Below are 21,058 nucleotides of genomic sequence, written 5' to 3' on the forward strand. Positions count from 1 at the left end.
ATTTAACTACAATTATTTATTTTGTTGTTAAAAATCGGCACCGAAAAAAAACTAGCGGTCTAGCCCCGGTCTCCTCTACATTTTATTTTTATTAATATCCTTTTCTTACATATTTTAATGTCAAAATACTAACACAAATGTTTACATATTGATAATGTTATTTATTCTAGTAATTAAATATATAAGGAATGTTATAATTTAACTGTTCTTATGTTAAAATTTTAACTCTTGAAATTGTTATATTTCTCAAGATTACTTTCAATATATGTTAAAAATTACATTTTATACATGTTATTATATCATGTAACTGAATATTTGTGTTAAGATACACCAATTTTTTATTCACATCAGACGAAGCAAAATGTTATATTGACATTTTTTACAAGTTATTTTTACTATTAAATTACACTTAAAGTTAAAAGAACAAATATAAAATATAGTGTCAATTAATAAACATTTCTAATTTGTCAACAAGTAACACACGATGAATGAGTTATTTTAACTTAAAATTTAGAGTGAACTTTTTGGGACATGTGAAAAATGTTACAATTAACATTTTATTTTTTACTGTGTAGCATGCAACTTAATTTATTAACTTTTTAACAAAATAATTTAACTAACATGTTTAACAGTACAACTGCCAATAACACATTGTACCTGGTTAAAATTTGACACTATAAAAATTATCAATACAACTTTGCTGAACATTGTATCTTAGGAACTAGTAATAATATAGATATAAGACGCTTTATCATTATACAATTTAAGCTCTTATTATATTGAAAAATGTATTAACTCCATTTTGAAAACTGGAGCTATTTTTTACCTTCAAGGTCCTCAGTCTTATTACTCGAGTAATGATTGTGCCCGAGCGTAGTGACTTCTCTTCATATACATGTGTTGCGCACGTAGATTATACACATTGTATATGGGACTTACAGTTTAGCGCCGATTCCGAACGGCTATATTTTTTAGAGAAGTTCTCTTGGCGAGACGTACTCTCGGTGGTTTGCCATTGCCTTCCGAGAGGAGAATGAGCGAATAAAATTTTTCTAACTCTACCGGGAATCGAACCCGAGACCTTTGGCTCAATAGACCAGTGCGCTGTCTACTAGGCCACGCTCGTCCTCCGTAGTATATCTGTACCTTCAAGGTACAGATATATAAAAACTTTAAAAAATGTATATAATAAATTCGCTTTGAAAAATGTTTCTATCAATTTTAAAATATATAGTTTCAAAAAAAAATGTTATATTGTCAAAAGTATTGTATTTTTTAAATAACTGTAAAAAATTTGTTTGCACGTAGATAAGAAATGTACAAAAAAAGAAATTTTCAAAAAGATATTTTTATATTTTATTTTTGTTTAATATTTCTGCATTCGAATATATGTTTCGTATTTCTCCGTCGATATCTTAAATCATTGAAAAATGTCATTTTTCTTTGCGACACCTTTTTTGGTAATTAAAATATTTTCGATGATCGACATTGTTAATGCAAAATGGAATATTATTACAAGTGTTAAGAGATAAAGGAATGATTATAGAAAAAAAAGTGCAGTTAGAAAAAGAATATGTAGACTTCTTGTCTATACGCATTATCTGTCGCTATTTAACATTTGTCTCTCATTATACTGCATGCGTCTCTTATTTCTATAATCCTTTGAAAAAATTGGATTTAACATGCATTTAATTGGACGTAGAAAATTACAAGATAAGAGAACAGTGCAACCTTGAAGGATAGAAAAAGTAGAAGGAACACGCAAGTTTGCCAATGGTAAGGTCTATTTTAAACGCTATCTTGTGTCCAAAATTTATTTACCAAATTATGATCTCAATGCCACTCTTCCGCCCCTCAAATTTGCTTCGAGTGTCATCGATTTCAAGGGTGGTTATCGACCTCCGATCCGCGAAAAGAGCGAGAAATGTGCGCGCGCGCAAGCGCGCTTCGCGGATCACTCGCATCAAAGCTGATCTTCGGAGAGGCGATCTAGTGCAGTCGTCGCAAAGCTCTTTTCACACTTTCCGCACCACTGCGAAAACCGTCCGGCGTGACATTTTGGCAATTTTGGGCTTGTGGTAATTATCGCGAAAAGTCTGTTTGCGCAAGCGTTTGACGCGCGGAAAGTTTTTCACAAAAATGCGTGTAGTGATACAGTTCCATATCTCTCTCTTTACATCTAAACGGGGATATAAATGTCTAATCTAGCTCACAAAATATATGATATATTACACTCGTGATTTGTTATATAAATGTTCCTAAAATAAGCACATATATTTACAAAATAGCAACCTCGTATACTTCTGCGAAATTGCATTTTTTTCCCCCGCAATTATTACTCGCGTGAACAATCGAACACCAATGATAACGATGGAAGCGTAATTTTAAATACAAATCGAAAGTCATTGTATATATAGATATCATAAATGTGCGTACTCATCGTGTGATTAAGTACGCACATTTATAATATCTGTACAATGACTTTCGATTTGTATTTAAAATTACGCTTTTATCGTTATCATTGATGTTCAATCGTTCACGTGAGTGATAATTGCAGGTGAAAAATGCACTCTCTCTCTTTGCATCTAAACGGATATAAATGTCTAATCTAGCCTACAAAATATGTGATATATTACACTCATGATTTGTTATATAAATGTTCCTAAAATAAGCACATATATTTACGAAATAGCAACCTCGTATACTTTTGCAAAATTGCATTTTTTCTCCGCAATTATCATTCGCGTAAACGATCAAACATCAATGATAACGATGGAAACGTAATTTTAAATACAAATCAAAAGTCATTGTATAGATATTATAAATGTGCGTATCTTATCACACTATGAGTACGCACATTTATGATATTTACGATAATACGAAAACTGTTGATATGCTAAAAATTTGGGCTAAAAATTCTCAAACCACTGAAACTCGGCGAAAAATCATTGTAGACACAAAATTAAAAAAGCATTGTGGGCACAAAATTAAAGCTCGAAACCTCTTCTTCGCACGCGCGTCTGCGGAACGCCGCGATCGCCGGCGGCTGGCCGACGAAGATGATGATGGCGACGGCAAGACAGAATTCCGGTAGCGCCGGTAGGGATGCTGATTGGCCGGGGTAAGGATGACGAACGCGCCAGTATCCTCCGTGTCCGTACCGATGCTAGTCCAGCCGCCGGTTATTCCGTGTTGCAGCATGGCATCGAGCTCAACGATGGCGGCGGCGGCGGCGACGAGTCCGCGCGGTAAGGTCCTTACGGAGGACAACGTCTTCGTGAACCTGCGCAAGATGGAGTACGCGGTGCTCGGGCCACTGCTCATCAGGGCGCTGGAGATCGACGAGGAGCTGCAAAAGGTAAGGCAGGTCAACCAAACTGGAACTAGCGAGTCAAGGACGATATACGCCACTCTAAGGCTATGAGAAGTGTCCACCGAGTGCGCGTAAAAAAATAAGCAATTTATAGCAGAGTGCATGAAACGCACGCAGCGGTTACATCGAATATAAAAGTTAAGTGTGAACGAAAGAAAGAAAGAGAGAGATGGGCTCGATGGCAGATGGAAGATGGAAGGTTTGTCATGGTGAAATGCTAGGTATCAAATGTAAAGGATGGGGAGAAAACAAAAGAGAAAGAAGATAAGGTAAATAATTGCTAGTTAAAACTCTAATTTGAAGTACGATTCGAGCTTTATGAGTGGAGGATACGTTTATTCCAAATTGCACTTTATTCCCTATACGCGAGAAATAAGATGCACGTTCCTAGGTTTATACAAGACAGAAAACGTGATAAATGTCGCCGAAAGATAACGCTAATCTTATCTTTGATGAGATTCTTGACATTAAGCAAGAATTAATAGAAAAGGCAATGTTAAAATTATTAGAGAGTCTATGTTCGAAATCTCAATCTTAAACCCACGCTTTTAAATGCCAAATCGTGCATTAAAGCTGTGAAAAAATATTTCGGATATAATTCATATTTTGTTAAAGATATGGATTTAGAGGAGCTAGTGATTTATTTGTTTTAAAAATAAGCCATGTAATAAATTAACATATTAAAAAAATTTTTTAAATTAGTAAAACACGTAGTAAGTAAATTAAAAAAATAAACCGTAGTAGGAAAAAGTTACTTACATCTAATTATAAGTATTCATCTAATTTATCTCTTGTACAAATAATTAAATATAGACGATCACAGTGGGATCTCTAACAGTTAGAGTCTAATTTATTAGCATATAAATATTTATCCTTTGCAAAAATTATCTCCTGCAAATAATAAAATATAGATAGGCACAGAATTAAAAATTATTGACGTAATAAATATTTATCAACTTATTCTTTCTACAAATAAAACAAAGTAGAAACAATTTAAACATATCGCACCGCACGCAAACATAAATAAAATTGTTATCTAAAAACCTGTTTGTTTTAGCTGAACTTCTTGCACAGTTTATATCTTTCCACTATTTCTTTTCATGTTGGAGAAAAAAAAGAAAAAAGAAACTGTGCAAGAAGTTCAGCTAAAACGAACAAGCCTTAAAAAATTAACGCGCGAGTGTACGACAAAGTGTATCGATGGATATTAGTTGACACATAATTGTAGTTCACATATTATTCCATGTAACATTACAATCGATAATATGATGGCATTTCAAGCATTCGTGTCGCCGAGCAAGAACACAACGACATCGACTGCCACAAGCGAACGGCTTTCTTTTTTATTTCGGTGATATTCCTCGTGATATACGGACAGGACACATATGGTAGCCTCTTATCATGCTATCTAACTCGGGATACGGCCTACCATTGTTAAGAACGCATTGCACTTATGGAAAACAAAAAATGCAGAAATAAATTATTGAAAAAGATAGCAAGAAAAATTGAAAAAGAATACTTTTTAAATTTTTTTATGAAATAAATTCTTTTTCTGACTGTGATTGGTCAATTCTTACGACTCACGACTTTACGACTCGCATTGTAGACCTAGCATTACTTATGTCTACGACTACGACTATCAAGCGTTGTCTACAATGGTAGCAGGAGTATACAGTTAGACGTAAGCAGTAATAAGCTATTGACCAACCACAGTCGATTATTCTTGAATTGTAAAAATTCCATTAGTCAATAAGTTATACTGCTTACGTCTTACTGTATACTCCTGCTGCATTGTAGACGACGCTTCATATGTGCTTTGGCCCTTACGTGGAGGAATTATCGTATAAGTTACTACAAAAGTAACGCTCGCGTAAACTAGTACGTGACAGATAGTGTGTATGTATGTGATCATCAATATATCATACAACACAGGTTTAACAAGGAAAGGATGGTTTATTACAAATGTTTACAATTGCGAAATGCGAACCGAAACGTCCGTTCGAGTTTCAGTACGAAGGAAATCTGACAGCCAGGTTGTATAAACAACACATAGCAACGCCTGTTGCTAAAGACGCTCCGCGGCTGGAAATACCGGGCGACGTTCACAGCGCGGGTGCAACAATATTATATATTAGAAGCTGTATCCAAAATCACACACGTATGCATATGCTATCTTGTAAATGTCTTATTGTGAGTAAATTGCTGTCTTGTAAAAGTTGAAAAGAACGAGAAAGTGATCTATAGCGCAATTCGTATTTTGTAGGCAAGTTAAAATATTAATTGAATCGAGTCCATTATATTATTTATGATAGACGTTGATTTTATATCTTAGTGTCTGGAAATATTAATTATTCACGAAAGCAATAAGAAAAAAATAAATTTTGGTAAAGAAGGGGGTTTTTTTAAAAGTGGCCGTTTTGTGCCCCGATGGAGAACCTGTGAAACATTTTTTTCCACCTTATTTAAGGTTAAAATAAGAAGAAAATAATCGTCATTTACCCAGGAAACCACGGGAAATGTTTTAAAATCTATAATAAATGTGTTTAAAACGTCTGTTAAAGTAACTGTGTTTGAGCTGTTTAATAAAAGGTGAAACGTTTTAAAACAAGCACTACATTTCTATTTATGAATTTTGCATCATGAAATTGTATATAATATATATTTTTATTACATTTTTAATATATATTTTTTATTATATATATATTTTTTTAATACTTTCTGTATATACATACACATATATGCAGTCACCTAACATTCATCTTATTTTTGTTCTGTTTCTTTACTAACTACGTCAACCATTTATGAAAAATATTCAGATATATTTGAAAGTTTACGAGATTTAGTGTTCAGAATCTAATTCAGATGAACCATTGGTCACACATGTGGCTGCAAAGTAGGAAAACAAGTTGTCGGTTGCTGCTCTCACGTCGCAACAATTCTATGAGCAAGCACAGTCAAAATCAATGTTCATTTCTTATTCAATCCGTGATAAATTAGTAACAAAAAATCGTAAAAACATTTTTAAAAAAAGATTTTGCAAGAAAAACTTCAAGCTTTCACAAAGTCGAAAATTTTCACAGATTTTTTTTGTGCACGTGACAGGCCCACAAAGTGAAAGGAAAATTTTCTATTGTGTCCAGCTTATAGTTTTCTATATGTAAAAATTACCAAACTCACAGAAACTAAAAAATAATAGTAATCTTTCAAAAGTAGAGATTTTAAGCTTTAAATTTAAATTTTGTTTATTTTTAACAAAGTTACAACTGCTTGAATTTTGCTGATTTTTAATTATCGCTATCGCGCCGAAGGGCCGCGCACGCTCTAGGTGGGGCGCGTCATCGATTCAGCTATTGAGCGAATTCTCACGATGACTTCCTGGTCGTCCTCCGGCGTTAGCACGCGTTTTCGATTACGCCCCGCTATCGAGACTTTTCTCTCGGCGGCGACATCCCGTCGACCCTCGTCGACGAAGAACTACGGCCCGGGAGGGAGCAGATTTTCGGTGAGGTTGCCTTGAATATTTCGCGTATGTAAAGCTACGACATCGCCCTCCGGGTCGCGCTTTTGCTCAGGTGCCGACGCGTAAACTATTCGTGTTGACTATTAGTGTTGACTGCTGAAAAGTCGTAATTTTGGCGTTGGTGGTCGGCATCAAGAGCGAGGGGTACCATGATAGTCTCGTTGGCTACAGAGGATCGCGGATTGAATTTACAGGCTCCTGCAAATCGCGGGAAGAACGCAGGCGACTATTTTAAGATCGCAAATTCGCCATTTCTCGCGTCCGCCGTGTTTGCGACCGCGTGTATTATTTTATCGTTTCCTTACTTACTCGGTTAGGCGGAGCGCGTGCCCCGAGGGCTTCGTGCCCGGTCACGGTGTTCTAAAGCCAAGCGTGTCAGAATGGCGTGAGGCCTCGCGGCCGATCGCCGTTAATACTCCCGCGTGATCCGATTCGAGGACACTGCCAGGCGGGGAGTTTGACTAGGGCGGTACATCTGTCAAAGAATAACGAGCGTTTCATTGTGCGTCGTAATTCGCGTTGCCGAATAATAGATTTCGCGTGCACTACTTGTGTTAGGTTTAGTCCCTTCTTGTGTTATGATATTTCGTGTTCGACGTCTTCGTCTACTAATTGTAATCGCAAGTTGTGTTGAGCGATCTCTTCGTGCGACCGTGTCCATTCCTCGCGCCACGTTCCGCGATTGTGGGAGTTAAAGTGCGTTTGATTGAAAATATCGCGCGTGTTGTGGTAGTGCGATATTAATCACACGATATTCAGCGTTGTGTTTAGAGTCCCGCGTCTCTTTCAAGCGTATCCCGTGTAGAAATTTTTCCTAGGCTGTAACCGGGCCTTGAAAGAGCTTCCTTACTTTATTTGAGGCCCATGTTAGGACGCCCACATTGGCCCCATTTTGGAATGTCACGCTTTTTTATCTAGGGCCCTTAGAGGCTAAATAATCAGGGCCTTGATAATTGCCTTATAAACACCCAAAAAAAATATTCTGTCGTTTAGTGGCTCTCGCTTGATTTTACAGGATTTTTCTCTGAAATACGGTTTCAAGAAAATATTTTAAAATCTAGAGGAATATTCTCTAACCATAAGACACTAGACTTAAAATTGCAGTCTTCTTAAGGTGATTGGGCCATGTACCATATGAGTCAATATAAAGGCTAAATTTTATTTTAAGAAAAACCATTTTTATGGATATATTCTAGACACTTGTATAATTACTGGTTTTATAATGTAACTTTTCATTCGATTACGTATCAATTTATCTACTGATAAATGTAAACAGTTCAAGATTTGACTTCAGTTGACATTCGTACAAGAGAAATGTCGCGACATTGCATCTCTTTGCTGTAGGCAGCTGTCACGTCAGTGCCATGTGTTTGAGTGAGGTTATGTATTGTGTTTATGTTGAAAAATAATGGAAGGTAACAAACAATTTCGATAACGGGAGATTTGCTTGCAAAGAATAGTGCTGTGGAAAGAAAACACTACACGGCGCGGCGTTGCTACATGTTCACGTCGCGTACAGCTGATCGAAAGGTCGACAAGAAACGCGACGATTCATCAACTTTTGATTGAATTTTTGGCTTTATTACACGTCAACGTCGTTTTATACTTAACTTATACTTAACAAGTGCTAGAAGAATCAAATAATGTTATTTTCAGTTTTTTGAACTTGTTTCTTTACAGACAGTGAGTGAAATTCTCGAAAAATGTATGTTTCCGGTACAATTTCCCATAAAACCTATGTTAAAAATGCCAACTTTGAGATTTAATATCTCAAAAACTAGACGTCAGATCTTCTCAAAATTGCAAATTTAAGCGTATTTAGGTTTTTTTTATAACATATACATAATTCGGATTTTTTTCTTTGACATGCTCTGATGGCCCAATCACCTTATAGCCCAGTAAAATGACAAAATTTGGAGGAAATAATACTGACTGGGCTAAAACTTTGTAAATAGGCTTGTTTTAGGGTACTATTTAACATATTAAAAGTCCCCACGTGTAGACACTACGTTGCGGGCAGGGGAGGGTCCAAAAGGTCCAAAAATTAGTTTTTCGCAAATAACTCGGAAAATATCAACTTTACGGAAATTTATGTAGATATTAAAATTGTAGCTTACAAAATTCCGCACAATTTCATTTTTTATTCAAGTCTGTACGACCAAATGGAGCAGAGATAAAATTTTTTTAAACACCGGTAGTTTTGCGACGCAACGAAAACGCGTACGCGCATCGCGCAGTTTTCGTTAATATCTCGAAAATGGACTCTTAAATCGAAAAATGTTTTAAATAAAAGTTGTAGAGAATCTAATTACAAACAATTTCGTTTTTTATTCATTTCTGTACGGTCCAAATTCGCCGAGTTATTAATTAAAAGACAATTTTATTTTATGTTGATAGTGGATGTTTTGCATGCAAAAATCAGTATTAACTCTGAAAGTATAGGTCGTACACATATAGTATGTATAATGAAAGTTAAAGAGAATAAAATTTTGAACATGTTGATGTATGCATGAATCCATTTTGGTAAAGATAGCTTGAAGTTAAGAGCAAAAAACATGAAAAAATGTCATTTTTTAGTGCATTTTGGAAAATAACTTTTTCTAATTGGTTGGAGGCAGTAATGTTATGTATTTTTCTTGAAGATATTTTAATTATCTTTAAAATGAGACGTCGTAGATCTTTTTTCATTGAAACGTTGATGAATTACAGGCGTTTAAATATTGAAGAAAAAATATCAATTTTTGTTAAATTAACATTTTAGTCCAAAAATATATGGATAATAATTTTTCAAAAATTTATTTTACCTTGTTTTCATTACTTCATATATATATAAACGTGCTGGAGTAGTATAAGTCCTTCGCAAAGTATGTTTTATTTAAAAAAAAAGTTCATAAATATTGCTGTATTTTTGATAAATTGTGGAAAAATTGCATTATCATTCCTTTTTTTGTAAATATCTCCGTTTCTATTAACTTTACGAAAAAACTTCAAGAGACCAAAATTAAAGCTGACAAAATTTCCTATAAAATCGAGTTTATGACATGTAATTTTGAATGCATCGTGATGGGAAACTGGCGTTTCAAAAGACAGGTAAGTTTACGTATGTAGCAGATCATCACTATGAGTCGTCTGAAATGATGAAAAAACGTGTCCTTAACATTTTTCTGTACCTATTGAAGTGTCAGAAATTATTCTTGGGGTCTTTCTGAATCGTTTGGTACTAGGCCGATATTTTTAGGACCGATAGTACTGTACATAGGTACTAAAGATTGAGAAGAGTCCGAAGTCGGTATGCGGCGCGCGGCGTGGCAAACACGTTACGACTCGTTTTATTTAAAAAATCATAACTCACGAGCAAATTGACGAAGCTTAATGATCAAACACGCAAATTAAAGCTAAAAGTAGTGCGAATGAGAAAAAAATATGAGATAATTATTAATTAAATAAGAATATTTAATTTCGTCGCCGCAAATTTGGTAATTTTTAAATGGTACAGAAGGACTTTAAGGACTTAAAGAATGCTAGAAAAAGAATTTCTGAATAAGAAAAAACGAATTTGAAGTGTGACAGATATTTTTTATGTAAAAAAATTAATTTATTATTTATTATTATTATTATTATTAATATTATTATTATTATTTATTACTTATTATTATTGTTATTTATTTATTATTTATTATTTATTTTTAATTTTTTTTATTAATTTATCAATTTATTAATTTATTAATTTTTTTTATTTTTTTTTTTTAAATTAATAGCATGTAAATGCAAATCAAATTGTACCGGGTCATGTGGCTGCAAAAAGGCAGGGTTAAGATGTTCTGACCTCTGTGCTAATTGCAAACAGAACGGCTGCCTAAATATGTTCGTATCTGACGAAATGAGCGATTCCGAATCGGATGAAGACTATTCAAATAGTGCAAATGAAGAAGAAGAAGAAGAAGACTAACAACTAATTTCCATCGTATCTCTTCTATGGCAGTTATAAATTATTTAAATATTCATATTTCCTCGATTTTTCACTGTACAGAAATGAATAAAAAACGAATTTGTTCGTAATTAGATTTTCTACAACTTTTATTTAAAACATTTTTTGATTCAAGAGTCCATTTTCGAGATATTAGCGAAGAATGCGCGACGCGCGTACGCGTTTTCGTTGCGTCGCAAAACTACCGGTGTTTAAAAAAATTCTATCTCTGCTCTATTTAGTCGTACAGACTTGAATAAAAAATGAAATTGTGCGGAATTTTGTAAGCTACAATTTTAATATCTACATAAATTTCCGTAAAGTTGATATTTTCCGAGTTATTTGCGAAAAACTAATTTTTGGATTTTTTGGACCCTCCCCTGCCCGCAACGTAGCGTCTACACGTGGGGACTTTTAATATGTTGAATAGTATCCTTAAACAAACTTGTTTACAAAGTTTCAGCCCAGTCAGTATTATTTCCTTCAAATCGACAAATTTCGTGTCATTTTACTGGGCTATTAATGCTAAAGGAATTATAATAATACTTTAAAACAAATATTCATTCGACAAAAAAAATTATTTATTTTGAAATTTTATTACTATTTTTTAACTAAATTTGTTTCTTAAGATGCAGTCTATGATTATAAATATTTTCTTGTATTTGAAAAAAATACCTTGGTGGTATTCGAACTTGGGACCTCGGGACCTCTGGATCGTGAGCCAACTGCCTTAAGGCCTTTACAGACAGGACGCGTCAAGCGTTGAGCAGCGAGCAGCAACCCAATCAGCGAGGCGATGTTTTCTACGCCACTGCTGATATCACCTCGCCGATTGGGTTGCTGCTCGACGTTTGACGCGTCCTGTCTGTAAGGGCCTTTACGTGGGAGACTATTTCTTAATTTAATGTAAGTGTTATATATAGTCTACATATGTCATAACCAGCGCAAATATATAATTTTTCAAAAATCATCTTAAGAAACAAATTTAGTTTAAAAAAAGTAATAAAATTTTGAATTGGATATATGATATAATATTTTTTAATATCGGGTAAATGTCAGAAACTAGTGCCGGCTTATTACGAAATTTTGTGTTTTTATAAATATATTTATAAAAAAAGTATATTTATGAAGTTAATATCCTTTTCAAATCCTTACTACAAGGGCCTCATTAGACAAAAATAAGAAAACCTTTCTTATGGCATCCCTAATAAATAATGATCGGAATCTTATGTTATGTAAGGCCATCCCTAACAAATTTCTACACGGGAAGTCGTGACCAAACTGGACCCTGTACGGGCTACAACTAGGAAATCCTACATTAAACTGTCTTGGGAGAAAAATTATGACCAAACTGGGCCCTGTATGGGCTACAATTAGGAAATCCTACATTAAACAATCTTGGGAGAAAAATCGTGACTAAACTGGGCCCTGTATGGGGTAAACTAGGAAATCTTACATTAAATTGTTTTGGGAGAAAAGTCGTGACCAAACTGGGCCTTGTATGAGCTATAGTTAGACATGCTCAAATTAAAAACAAAAACTAAGTTCTAACTATATAGGTCCTAAATAGGTTTGAGTTTGACAAGTCCTTATTTTGGATGCCTTAGTAATGTCCATACGGGGCCAGCATTAAATATGGGATGCGGATAAATTTCTACTCGGGATAGTATCTTTTTTTTAACGCAGGAGAAATTTTCTACTACTGGGATCCTGGTTGCCCGGTTTGCCCAATAGTAGAGGAAGACCCCCCGGCTACCGGGGAGAGGCAGACAGAGTGTCGGATTCCCTGCATGCACATCGCCACGATACTGCATGCATGACCTACCAGCTAAAACTTCTACGGATGTCCCTTGCCGCGCTATGTAGCAGGGACCCCGAGAAACGCACTGATATCATCCGTGAGCCCCCCCACGCCTTGCCCTGAAGGGGCAATTTTCCCGAAAAAGAGGAGGTTATAAATCCTTCCCTCTTCCTTGCCTTGACCGGGCTGAGCTAACTTGTGGCGAGTAGGTGATATCACCTCTACCCGCCATTCCTCCCTCCAAAGATGCTATGTTTGCAGCGGGCGTGTGGTAGTCCCCGACCACACGCACGCCCCCCGAGCGAGAAAGGAGAGGGGTAATCATCACCAAGTGGTAGGCCCCTCTCCTCCTCGCGCCCTCCTATAGAGGGCAGGTGTGGTCAGAGCGTTGGAGGCGTTTCTCGCCACCTCCGTAGCTCGGACCCCTACCCTCCGCGGACCAGGGGAGACGCAAATGACAGGGCCCGTAGGGAACCCCGCCCGAGCCCCCCCAGCCCGCAACGCTTAACATTAAATGGCCGGGCGCTTTTCCTCGCACATGTCAACCTCGATCAGTAGGGAAGAAGGAACCGCCGCCCGGCTAAAGGCCGAGTTAGTCGGCGACCCCTGTCCTCCACAACCCCTCCGTGCGCGGCGGGTATACCCCGCCCCCCCCTCAGCCGGTGCTCCGCCGGGAGCTTCAAGTCCACGCAAAGTGGACGTCTTGGGACCCCCACATCGCAGAAACTGGCCCGGTGGGATCTCGCACCACAGCGATAGCAAGCATCGCTGCGATCTCCCGGGGCGGTGCACCGTGCCACGGTCAACGCCACGACCGCCCTTTTGGGGAAAGCAGGCACTATCTTCCCCTTGGCCCGACTCTGACTGGTTTCCCCATCCATCGAAGGAGGAGGGGGCACCTTGCCCCACAACTCTTCCCTGTTCCAAGAGACCTGCGACCCCCCGGCTTATTTGCACGAGGGAAAGCGGGCCTCTAGAGGCTCCGCCACTCCGAATAGCGCTCCCCTCATCAATCCTCCTGGCGGAGGGGAATGCCCTCTTTCTGCTTTATGAGAAACCGCATCTCCGTCATGAAGCCCTCCAATTTGCGTTCAAGGGTCTTGACCCGAGAGCTAACCCCCGAACGCCCGCCACAAAAACTAAGACATCCGTCCTCCTCTCAACCACAGGCTCTTGTGGTTCCGGTTCCGCTTGTACGGCAACCCCGCGTACCGACATCAATGGCACTATCTCCACCTCCATGGGGGAGTCTTTTCCCACGGAGGCAGAGAGCGTCCTTCTTCTCTCGCGTGCGTATGTTCGCATCTGCGTGGAGCCGTTTTTCACCGACGTCTTCCACGGCACCAACTCCGTCTATGCGGAAACCTCGCATATCTCCACGCCAGACTCGCTCCTTTCCGTCAGGAGCTTCATCTCGAGAGCCTCCACCCTCTTAGCAAGGGCGGATCTCTTCTCCTCTAACTGCCTAAATCTTTCTCCAGATTTAGCCTCCTTTTTAGTCCCCTTTTCTACCTCGGAAAGTGCATCCAGTGCCCTCAGTCCAATCTTCTTCGTAAAGAAGAAGATCCTCCTCTGGTCCTGAATGGCCTCAGGCGTAGTCTCCATCTGCATCAACCTAGTCAACGCCGCCCTATTCTCCCTATAAAGGGAGATTATGTCCTTATTTCGGAGTTCCTCCGCCCATGACTCCTCTTCCTCCTCCGACAGAATCGGAGGGGGTTTAAGTCCCGCACGCTTGACCGGGTGCGCTCTCTCCTTTTCACTTTCCCCCTCGAAAAACACCCTCTTGTCCCCTCCGGAGGAGTGAGTTTCTACCTTTCGGAGTACCACCTTGCATTTTTGGCGGCGATCGGCAGTTCCTCCGCCGGGCTCGCCCCCAACCCAGCGGATGGCCCATCGTTCGATAACGACAAAAGAGATGGCTGGGACAATACTCACCCCTTTCGCCGACCTCTGAGTGTCCAATCACTCTGGGACCTTTTCTTTTTTTTATCCGCCATATTATACAAAAAGAATTGGTTTGATTTTGGGGTGTCCTTCCTCTAGGCTGGTTGGCTTCCGTGTCTGACGAGCCTAGCCTGCCCGAGCTCGGGTACCCCGGGTTCGCCAAACCGGTATCAGTGACGCCTCCCAAGAGCCCCTAAGAGGTCCCAAGAGTCGCCACTGACCCCTGGGGGGGAGCATATAGTATCTTGGCAACAGAACCCTTTCGCGATTCCGAATATTGCATCCTTGCGCGTCGAGCGTGGCGCAGCATTTCTTCCACTTAACTATATTTCATGTCTAGTATTAAGTTCTATTATGTAATTCGCGTTTACTTTTTTTTTTGCGATGTTAATTCGAGTCAGTATCTAATTGTATTTGGTTCGATTGTATCAGAATAATTTCGATTCAGTTATATCATTACGGTTTACCGCGATTTCATACAAAGTTCTGTTAACTCTCTTGTTCAATTTTTTATTAATTTATTGATGTAATTTTACGAATTCTATTATTCAATTATTTAGTTTAGATTGCTATGTAACTTCCACTACTCAATCATTTAATTCGCTAAATTCTTCCTCGTTGACACCTAATTTCACTATGTTTCTTAATCATAATAAACATTGTTACTGATTATTATTAAATATCTGAATGTTGCTTAACTGTCACCTCACCGAATTTTTGCGCTGCCCATTATCAACCTCGCCCACAGCCGTTAGGTCAAACTGGCCGATTTCTCGCACGTCTGACTAATTACGTTTTCGTGTTTATTTTCGGGTTTTCGCGATTTTGGTACGTGAACGCGAGCTTACGCGTCTGGCGCTCAACTTTGATTCTGAGTATAATTGTCAGATTGTGCGAGAAACCCGTTGGAAAGGCCCGTCATCCTTCTCTTCTCATCTTCTCTTTTGATCCGTTTTGCGTCTCGGGCGTAATTACCGAGTAAAAAGACGTGATAATGTATATTGAGGTATCGATTTTTCTCAGAAACAACAGTTGAAACATAAACACTAAGTTATTTAAATTGTAAGCAATCAGAAATGAGAATCGCTTCAAAGATTTGAATAAATAATAAAGAATTTCACCTTTTTTTGTTTCAACAAAAATCCGATTTATGTAGTTTATACACGGAAAGAAAAATTTTACCTCTGTGGCATGGAGAGCCATGCTTATAACGCATAACTTCTCCGCATACGTCACTAGCAAAAATCATATATACTCCTATAGTAAGAAATAACGCGTTTCGAGTACAAGAGATATCCCTACTATATTAGTGAAATCTTCATGCGTGTACGCTGTTAACGGCATGCTTGGGAAGTTGCAGTTCTTACCAACAGCGCATGTCAGCTGCTTTGCTTTGAACGCAAGAACGTCATATCTCTCACGGAGAGAAAAATCTTACCTCTATGGTATGAGCGCCTCCCATGCATAAAAAGCATGTAGCGCTGCCTTGCATCAAACGCATGAATTTGTCCGTTTAAGGCAAGGATAATATCCTATTTCATCCCTGTGGTGACATGAACTTTTTGCATTACAAGCATAACCGTTTTCATACGATATCTGTATGAAGTTATTGCTTATCGGACACGAAACGCTGTCCCTGTGAAGTAGGATATTATCCTTGCCTTAAACGGACAAATTTATGCGTTCGATGCAAGGCAGCGCTACTGTTTTTTATGCATAGAAGGCGCTCTACCACAGTGGTAAGATTTTTCTCTCCGTGTAGTCACTTGGAAATATTTGAAAAATAAATACGAAGATCGCGCGATTGAAATTAAGATCATTTCTCTTTATAGGGTGTTAAAAAACCCTTTAAAGAGGTGACGAAATCAACTGGGGGTGATGCCCACGCAATGGGCCAGCAACCCATTACGTTTCTACGGCAGGTGCTCACTCTAACTGTCTCGCCGAATCTGTTGAACGATCCAAGCTACCCGGAGGACGCGAAGGCTCGCGCTCGGATGGTCCTGGAGGGCTGCAAGGGAGGCAGCGTGGGCGCATACTCGGAATCGGCCGGCATCGAGCGTGTTCGCAAAGATGTTGCACGATATATCCAGGAACGCGATGGCGGTATCCCCTGCGATTACCACAATATCATTCTCTCGAACGGTGCTTCCGACGGTATCAAAGTACGCAAACTCGAAGCATTTTTCTTGTTTTTTTGTTATTCGAAATTAGAAGCAATCATTTGGAAACAATCTAGTTATTTAGTAACGTTCTGAAAAATAGATTGTCAGATATCAAAGTGAAAATCAATTTTAAGTAAAAAAAAGTTGAAAAGTTTTGCAATCTTGTTACTATTTTTCTCGGTAAATATTGACAAAAGGGGGTTCAGTTCCTATGACTTTAACCTTGACATATATTATACAGGTCACTCTCTTAAGTAACCTTCAGACCGATCGACGGCTAAAACTTCCTGAAGATTATTCAAGTGGGTAATCCCTATAATATGTCAAGATCAAGATTATAAGAGCTGGGTCCCCTTTTGTCAATATCTATCTTTTTTTCTATATAATAATAAAAAATATAAAGTTATTTTATGAGAATAGCACATATATTATTTACATATCTATATATTAGAGAGTGATTTTGACGCAATACACAGTATATAAAATTGAAATTGGCAAATTCTGGTATTTTGGACAAACTGATGGGATACTAACTATTAGTGCTATATTTTGTCTTTTTTCATCGCAACCTTGTCTTTAAAATTTTTCCTTTTTAGTCATTCCTAAGGCTATTCAACGAAAGGATCGATGATAAGCCATCCGGCGTAATGATCCCGATTCCACAGTATCCTTTGTTCTCGGCAACTCTGGCGGAGTTTGGTCTCGCCCAGATTGGATACTATCTGGATGAGGACAACAAGTGGTCGCTGCAAATCAACGAGCTAGAACGAGCACTAGGAGAGGTCAAGGATACGTGTAATCCTCGAGTGCTAGTAGTGATCAATCCCGGTAATCCAACAGGTCAAGTATTGACTCGCAAGAACATCGAAGACGTCATCCACTTCGCTCATAAACATCACCTGTTTCTGCTGGCCGACGAGGTCTATCAAGACAACATATACGACAAGGATAGCGCGTTCCATTCTTTCAAGAAAGTCATGACAGAGATGGGCGAGCCGTATTCGAAGATGGAACTCGCGTCGTTTATGTCAATCTCGAAAGGTGCGTGAGAAAAGATGGAATCAGGAATATAACTCGTTAGGAGTCGCAATTTATTTCGAACGTTAGACTTTTGGCACTTTAAGGGACATTGAATTCGTAACCCCTTGGTTGTTAGGCGAAAAAAATGCTGATAGACTGAAAATACTTCTAACAAAAGAGTTGAATGAAATTATATAAAAATGCTTTCTGGAAGTTTTTTGAGTCGCTAAATCTAAATTTGAGGTCAACATTTCAAAATTTAAAATAACGGAAAAGTTTATAAAAATTTTTATAAATTAATTTTTATGCAAATTAAGCGATATTTGAAATTATTTTGCCGTCATAATAAGTCCGTCATTTGAAATTAATAAATTTTAATTTTAAAAACGGAATGAGCGGCTCTAAAAACCGAGCTAAAAACTCTTCAAAACATTTTATGCAATTAAACTATATTATGAACTTTTTGCTTATTATATTAAATTTGCCATTTTAAATTCTTGAATTTATATTTTAAATTTTAAATCAACTTTAAAAACTTTTAAATATAAATTTTTATGCAAATTGAACAATTTTATTTTTAGTCCGTCATTTTAAATTTCGCAATTTTAATTTTAGATTTGACTTCAGCAACCCCACAAACATATAGACCGCTATTTTAAATTTCGCAATTTTGATTTCAGTAACTCCACAAACATATAGATATAGGGCCCTGTTCAAATTGCTCCATTAAAAGTATTTTTTCTTGAATGTGCGGATTTTTCCATCATGAACAGTCCTGGCCAGTGTTTTTGCGGATATTTCTATTATTGATAGTCAAGGGGTTAAATTACATTCACAAGTTTATATTTTCTTTTCAATTAGTTGAAATGTCAATATTCGATTTGAGAAGACATAATTAATCTTGGTTATCAAGTTATGAATTCATGAATCAAGAAACACGGTAGTGTCTCGCGCTAAGTATACGCTAAGCGAGACCGCACCGTGGATCATTTGTGACGCGACGACGCTACGAGTTGCGAGTATCCGAGATTTTGAGATCTGACCAGTGAACGGATCAAGTTCTAAATGGATATGGCTTAATGGGTAGCTTGGACCAAAATATAATAAAAGTGTCTTTATATTTCCGTTACGTGCCCTACAAGCGGAGATATTGCGATGCAAAGTCCAAATGTGGAAATTTTTATTTAAAAAACGTTTACGTCGTCATCGTCGTCGTTGGACAAAAATGGCGGCTGGTGTGTCACTTTTCTATTTTTGACACGAAAGGGCAGTGATGCCCATGCAGACCGTGCACTGCAGTACATGTATGTACGTGTGCGTTCTGCGCTCAGTGCAGATAGTGCGTTCAGCCGGTTTAACGCGCTGTCAAGCTATGTTTACGCGAGCATTACTTTTATAGTAACTTATGATAATTTCTTCACGTAAACGGAGTTTTGTGGTATAACTTACGATAATTTATTCTGTGTAAACGAGTGAATTATCGTAAGTTACTACAGAAGTAACGCTCGCGTAAACGTAAGTCAGTTATAACCTAGAAATAAATAGTGACAGTCGTGACCATCGCCGCGTGATAGATATTCTGCCCAGATAGCCAAATGCTGTGTTTGCTGCCATGTTGCCAACAAGCAGCTTGTCGTTAATGCAACTAATTTTGACAAACTCGGGACAAGGTGAGATAGCATTATGGTTGTCGGGTTGAACTTGTATATAGCGAGGGTATTATCGGAATAATCGTAAGAGTGCTCTTTAGTACGATGTTAACGTCTTTATTACAAACTTCGATCTCTCTAGAACTCTTTACAAACAGTGAATATATGATAATAAGGTAGATTGGTAAGATTGGTAAACTGGCGCTGTCTAGGAATATCATCAAGCTGGCGCCGCCGTCTAGGGAATAGTCACCACACTACCCCCCTTCTTAATAATCTTCAGGAACTTATGTTCTGAAACTGACAGTTTTCTTAGTCTTCGGAGCTGGATAGGTTTTCAATGTTGATGAGGTACCTGGGATTGCTGGTGAAGAGGTGTTCATCTCTTCCGGTGTTGTCGGAAGAATTTTAAAATAAGCTGGTTTCAATTGTTCTGTAGAAATAGTTGCTGGTTCTCCTTTTATATTGATCTTGAACACGTTGTCAGAAATTCGTTCTATCACTTTGTACGGACCTACATACGGTTGATCTAATAGCCTCTTGATGCCTCCAACACGAATAAACACGTGCGAGCACGAATACAGATTCTTGAGAGCGAACGCTTTGGGCTTGTTGTGGTGAGCTGCTGGCTCGGGGCGGACTTTGCGCATATGTTGGCGCAGACGTTCTATAAAGACTTGAGGATCTGGTGATGGATCTTCGTCGACGAAGTATTCCGCTGGGAGTCGAAGTGGTGTTCCGTATACTAACTCAGCTGCGCTAGTTTTAATATCTTTCTTCAAGCTGGCTCGTAATCCTAGTAGTACCTTAGGCAAAACGTCTACCCATTCGATGTTTGCGTGGGTACGAATGGCTGCTTTTAAAGAGCGGTGGAACCGTTCTATGGCACCGTTGGATGCTGGATGGTATGGTGTTGTTCTTACTCTTTTTTTGCTCCCAGTAATCTGGTTAAGGCTTCAAATAGTGCAGACTCGAATTGAGATCCACGATCCGTCGTAATTAAGGCTGGAGCTCCAAAACGGGCAACCCATGTAGCATAAAATGCCGTGACGATAGTATCAGCTGTTATATCTGCTAAGGGCGTCGCTTCCGGCCAACGGGTAAATCTATCGATGGCTGTGAGGCAGTACCTGTAACCGCGAGATACGGGCAGAGGTCCAACAATGTCAAGGTGTACGTGATAAAATCTTGTGTCAGAAACTTTAATATGTTCAGAGATGTTACGCTTGTAACGCTGGATTTTTGCGCGTTGGCAAGCAAGGCATGTTTTGACCCAGTGAGTTATATTTTTGTTAATATCGGGCCAGACAAATTTTCGCGTGATGCATTGCTTAGTGGCACGAATTCCCGGATGTGATACACGATAAGTGTTATCAAAAATCTTCCTTCGGAGAGATTGAGGAATGTACGGACGAACGTCATCACCAGAGATATCGCAGTAGATTGCACGTTCGGTATTGTCTAAGCGTAATTTGCGTAGTTTTAAATTAGTTTGAGATTGTAATAGGGATTGTAACTCTTGATCTTCAGCTTGTGCGTCTGCTATGTCTTCGGTGGAGACTATTACAGGCATACTAATAGCTTGAATGCGAGATAATGCATCTGCGGCAGTGTTA

At 38.4% G+C, this 21,058-nt stretch overlaps 1 protein-coding gene across 8 annotated transcripts in view; it reads left to right on the forward strand.

Annotated features, from left to right (window-relative positions):
• LOC112457268 (alanine aminotransferase 2-like) overlaps positions 1-21,058 on the forward strand; it is a 36,182-nt gene that overhangs the window by 206 nt on the left and 14,918 nt on the right. The window contains exons 1-4 of one of the 8 annotated variants that reach the window (XM_025020195.1): positions 2,504-3,121; positions 3,199-3,358; positions 16,465-16,773; positions 17,370-17,814. In XM_025020195.1, coding sequence (XP_024875963.1) covers positions 3,060-3,121; positions 3,199-3,358; positions 16,465-16,773; positions 17,370-17,814 — 976 coding nt within the window. In that variant the 5' untranslated portion in view covers positions 2,504-3,059. Of the gene's footprint in view, positions 1-2,503; positions 3,359-6,620; positions 6,876-16,440; positions 16,774-17,369; positions 17,815-21,058 lie in introns of those variants that run through there. The other 7 variants (XM_025020196.1, XM_025020198.1, XM_025020194.1 and 4 more) reach the window with 7 other exon arrangements.

The sequence above is a fragment of the Temnothorax curvispinosus genome, unplaced genomic scaffold, assembly GCF_003070985.1.
Source record: "Temnothorax curvispinosus isolate PA1 unplaced genomic scaffold, ASM307098v1 QBEX01007701.1, whole genome shotgun sequence".
Taxonomy (NCBI): domain Eukaryota; kingdom Metazoa; phylum Arthropoda; class Insecta; order Hymenoptera; family Formicidae; genus Temnothorax; species Temnothorax curvispinosus.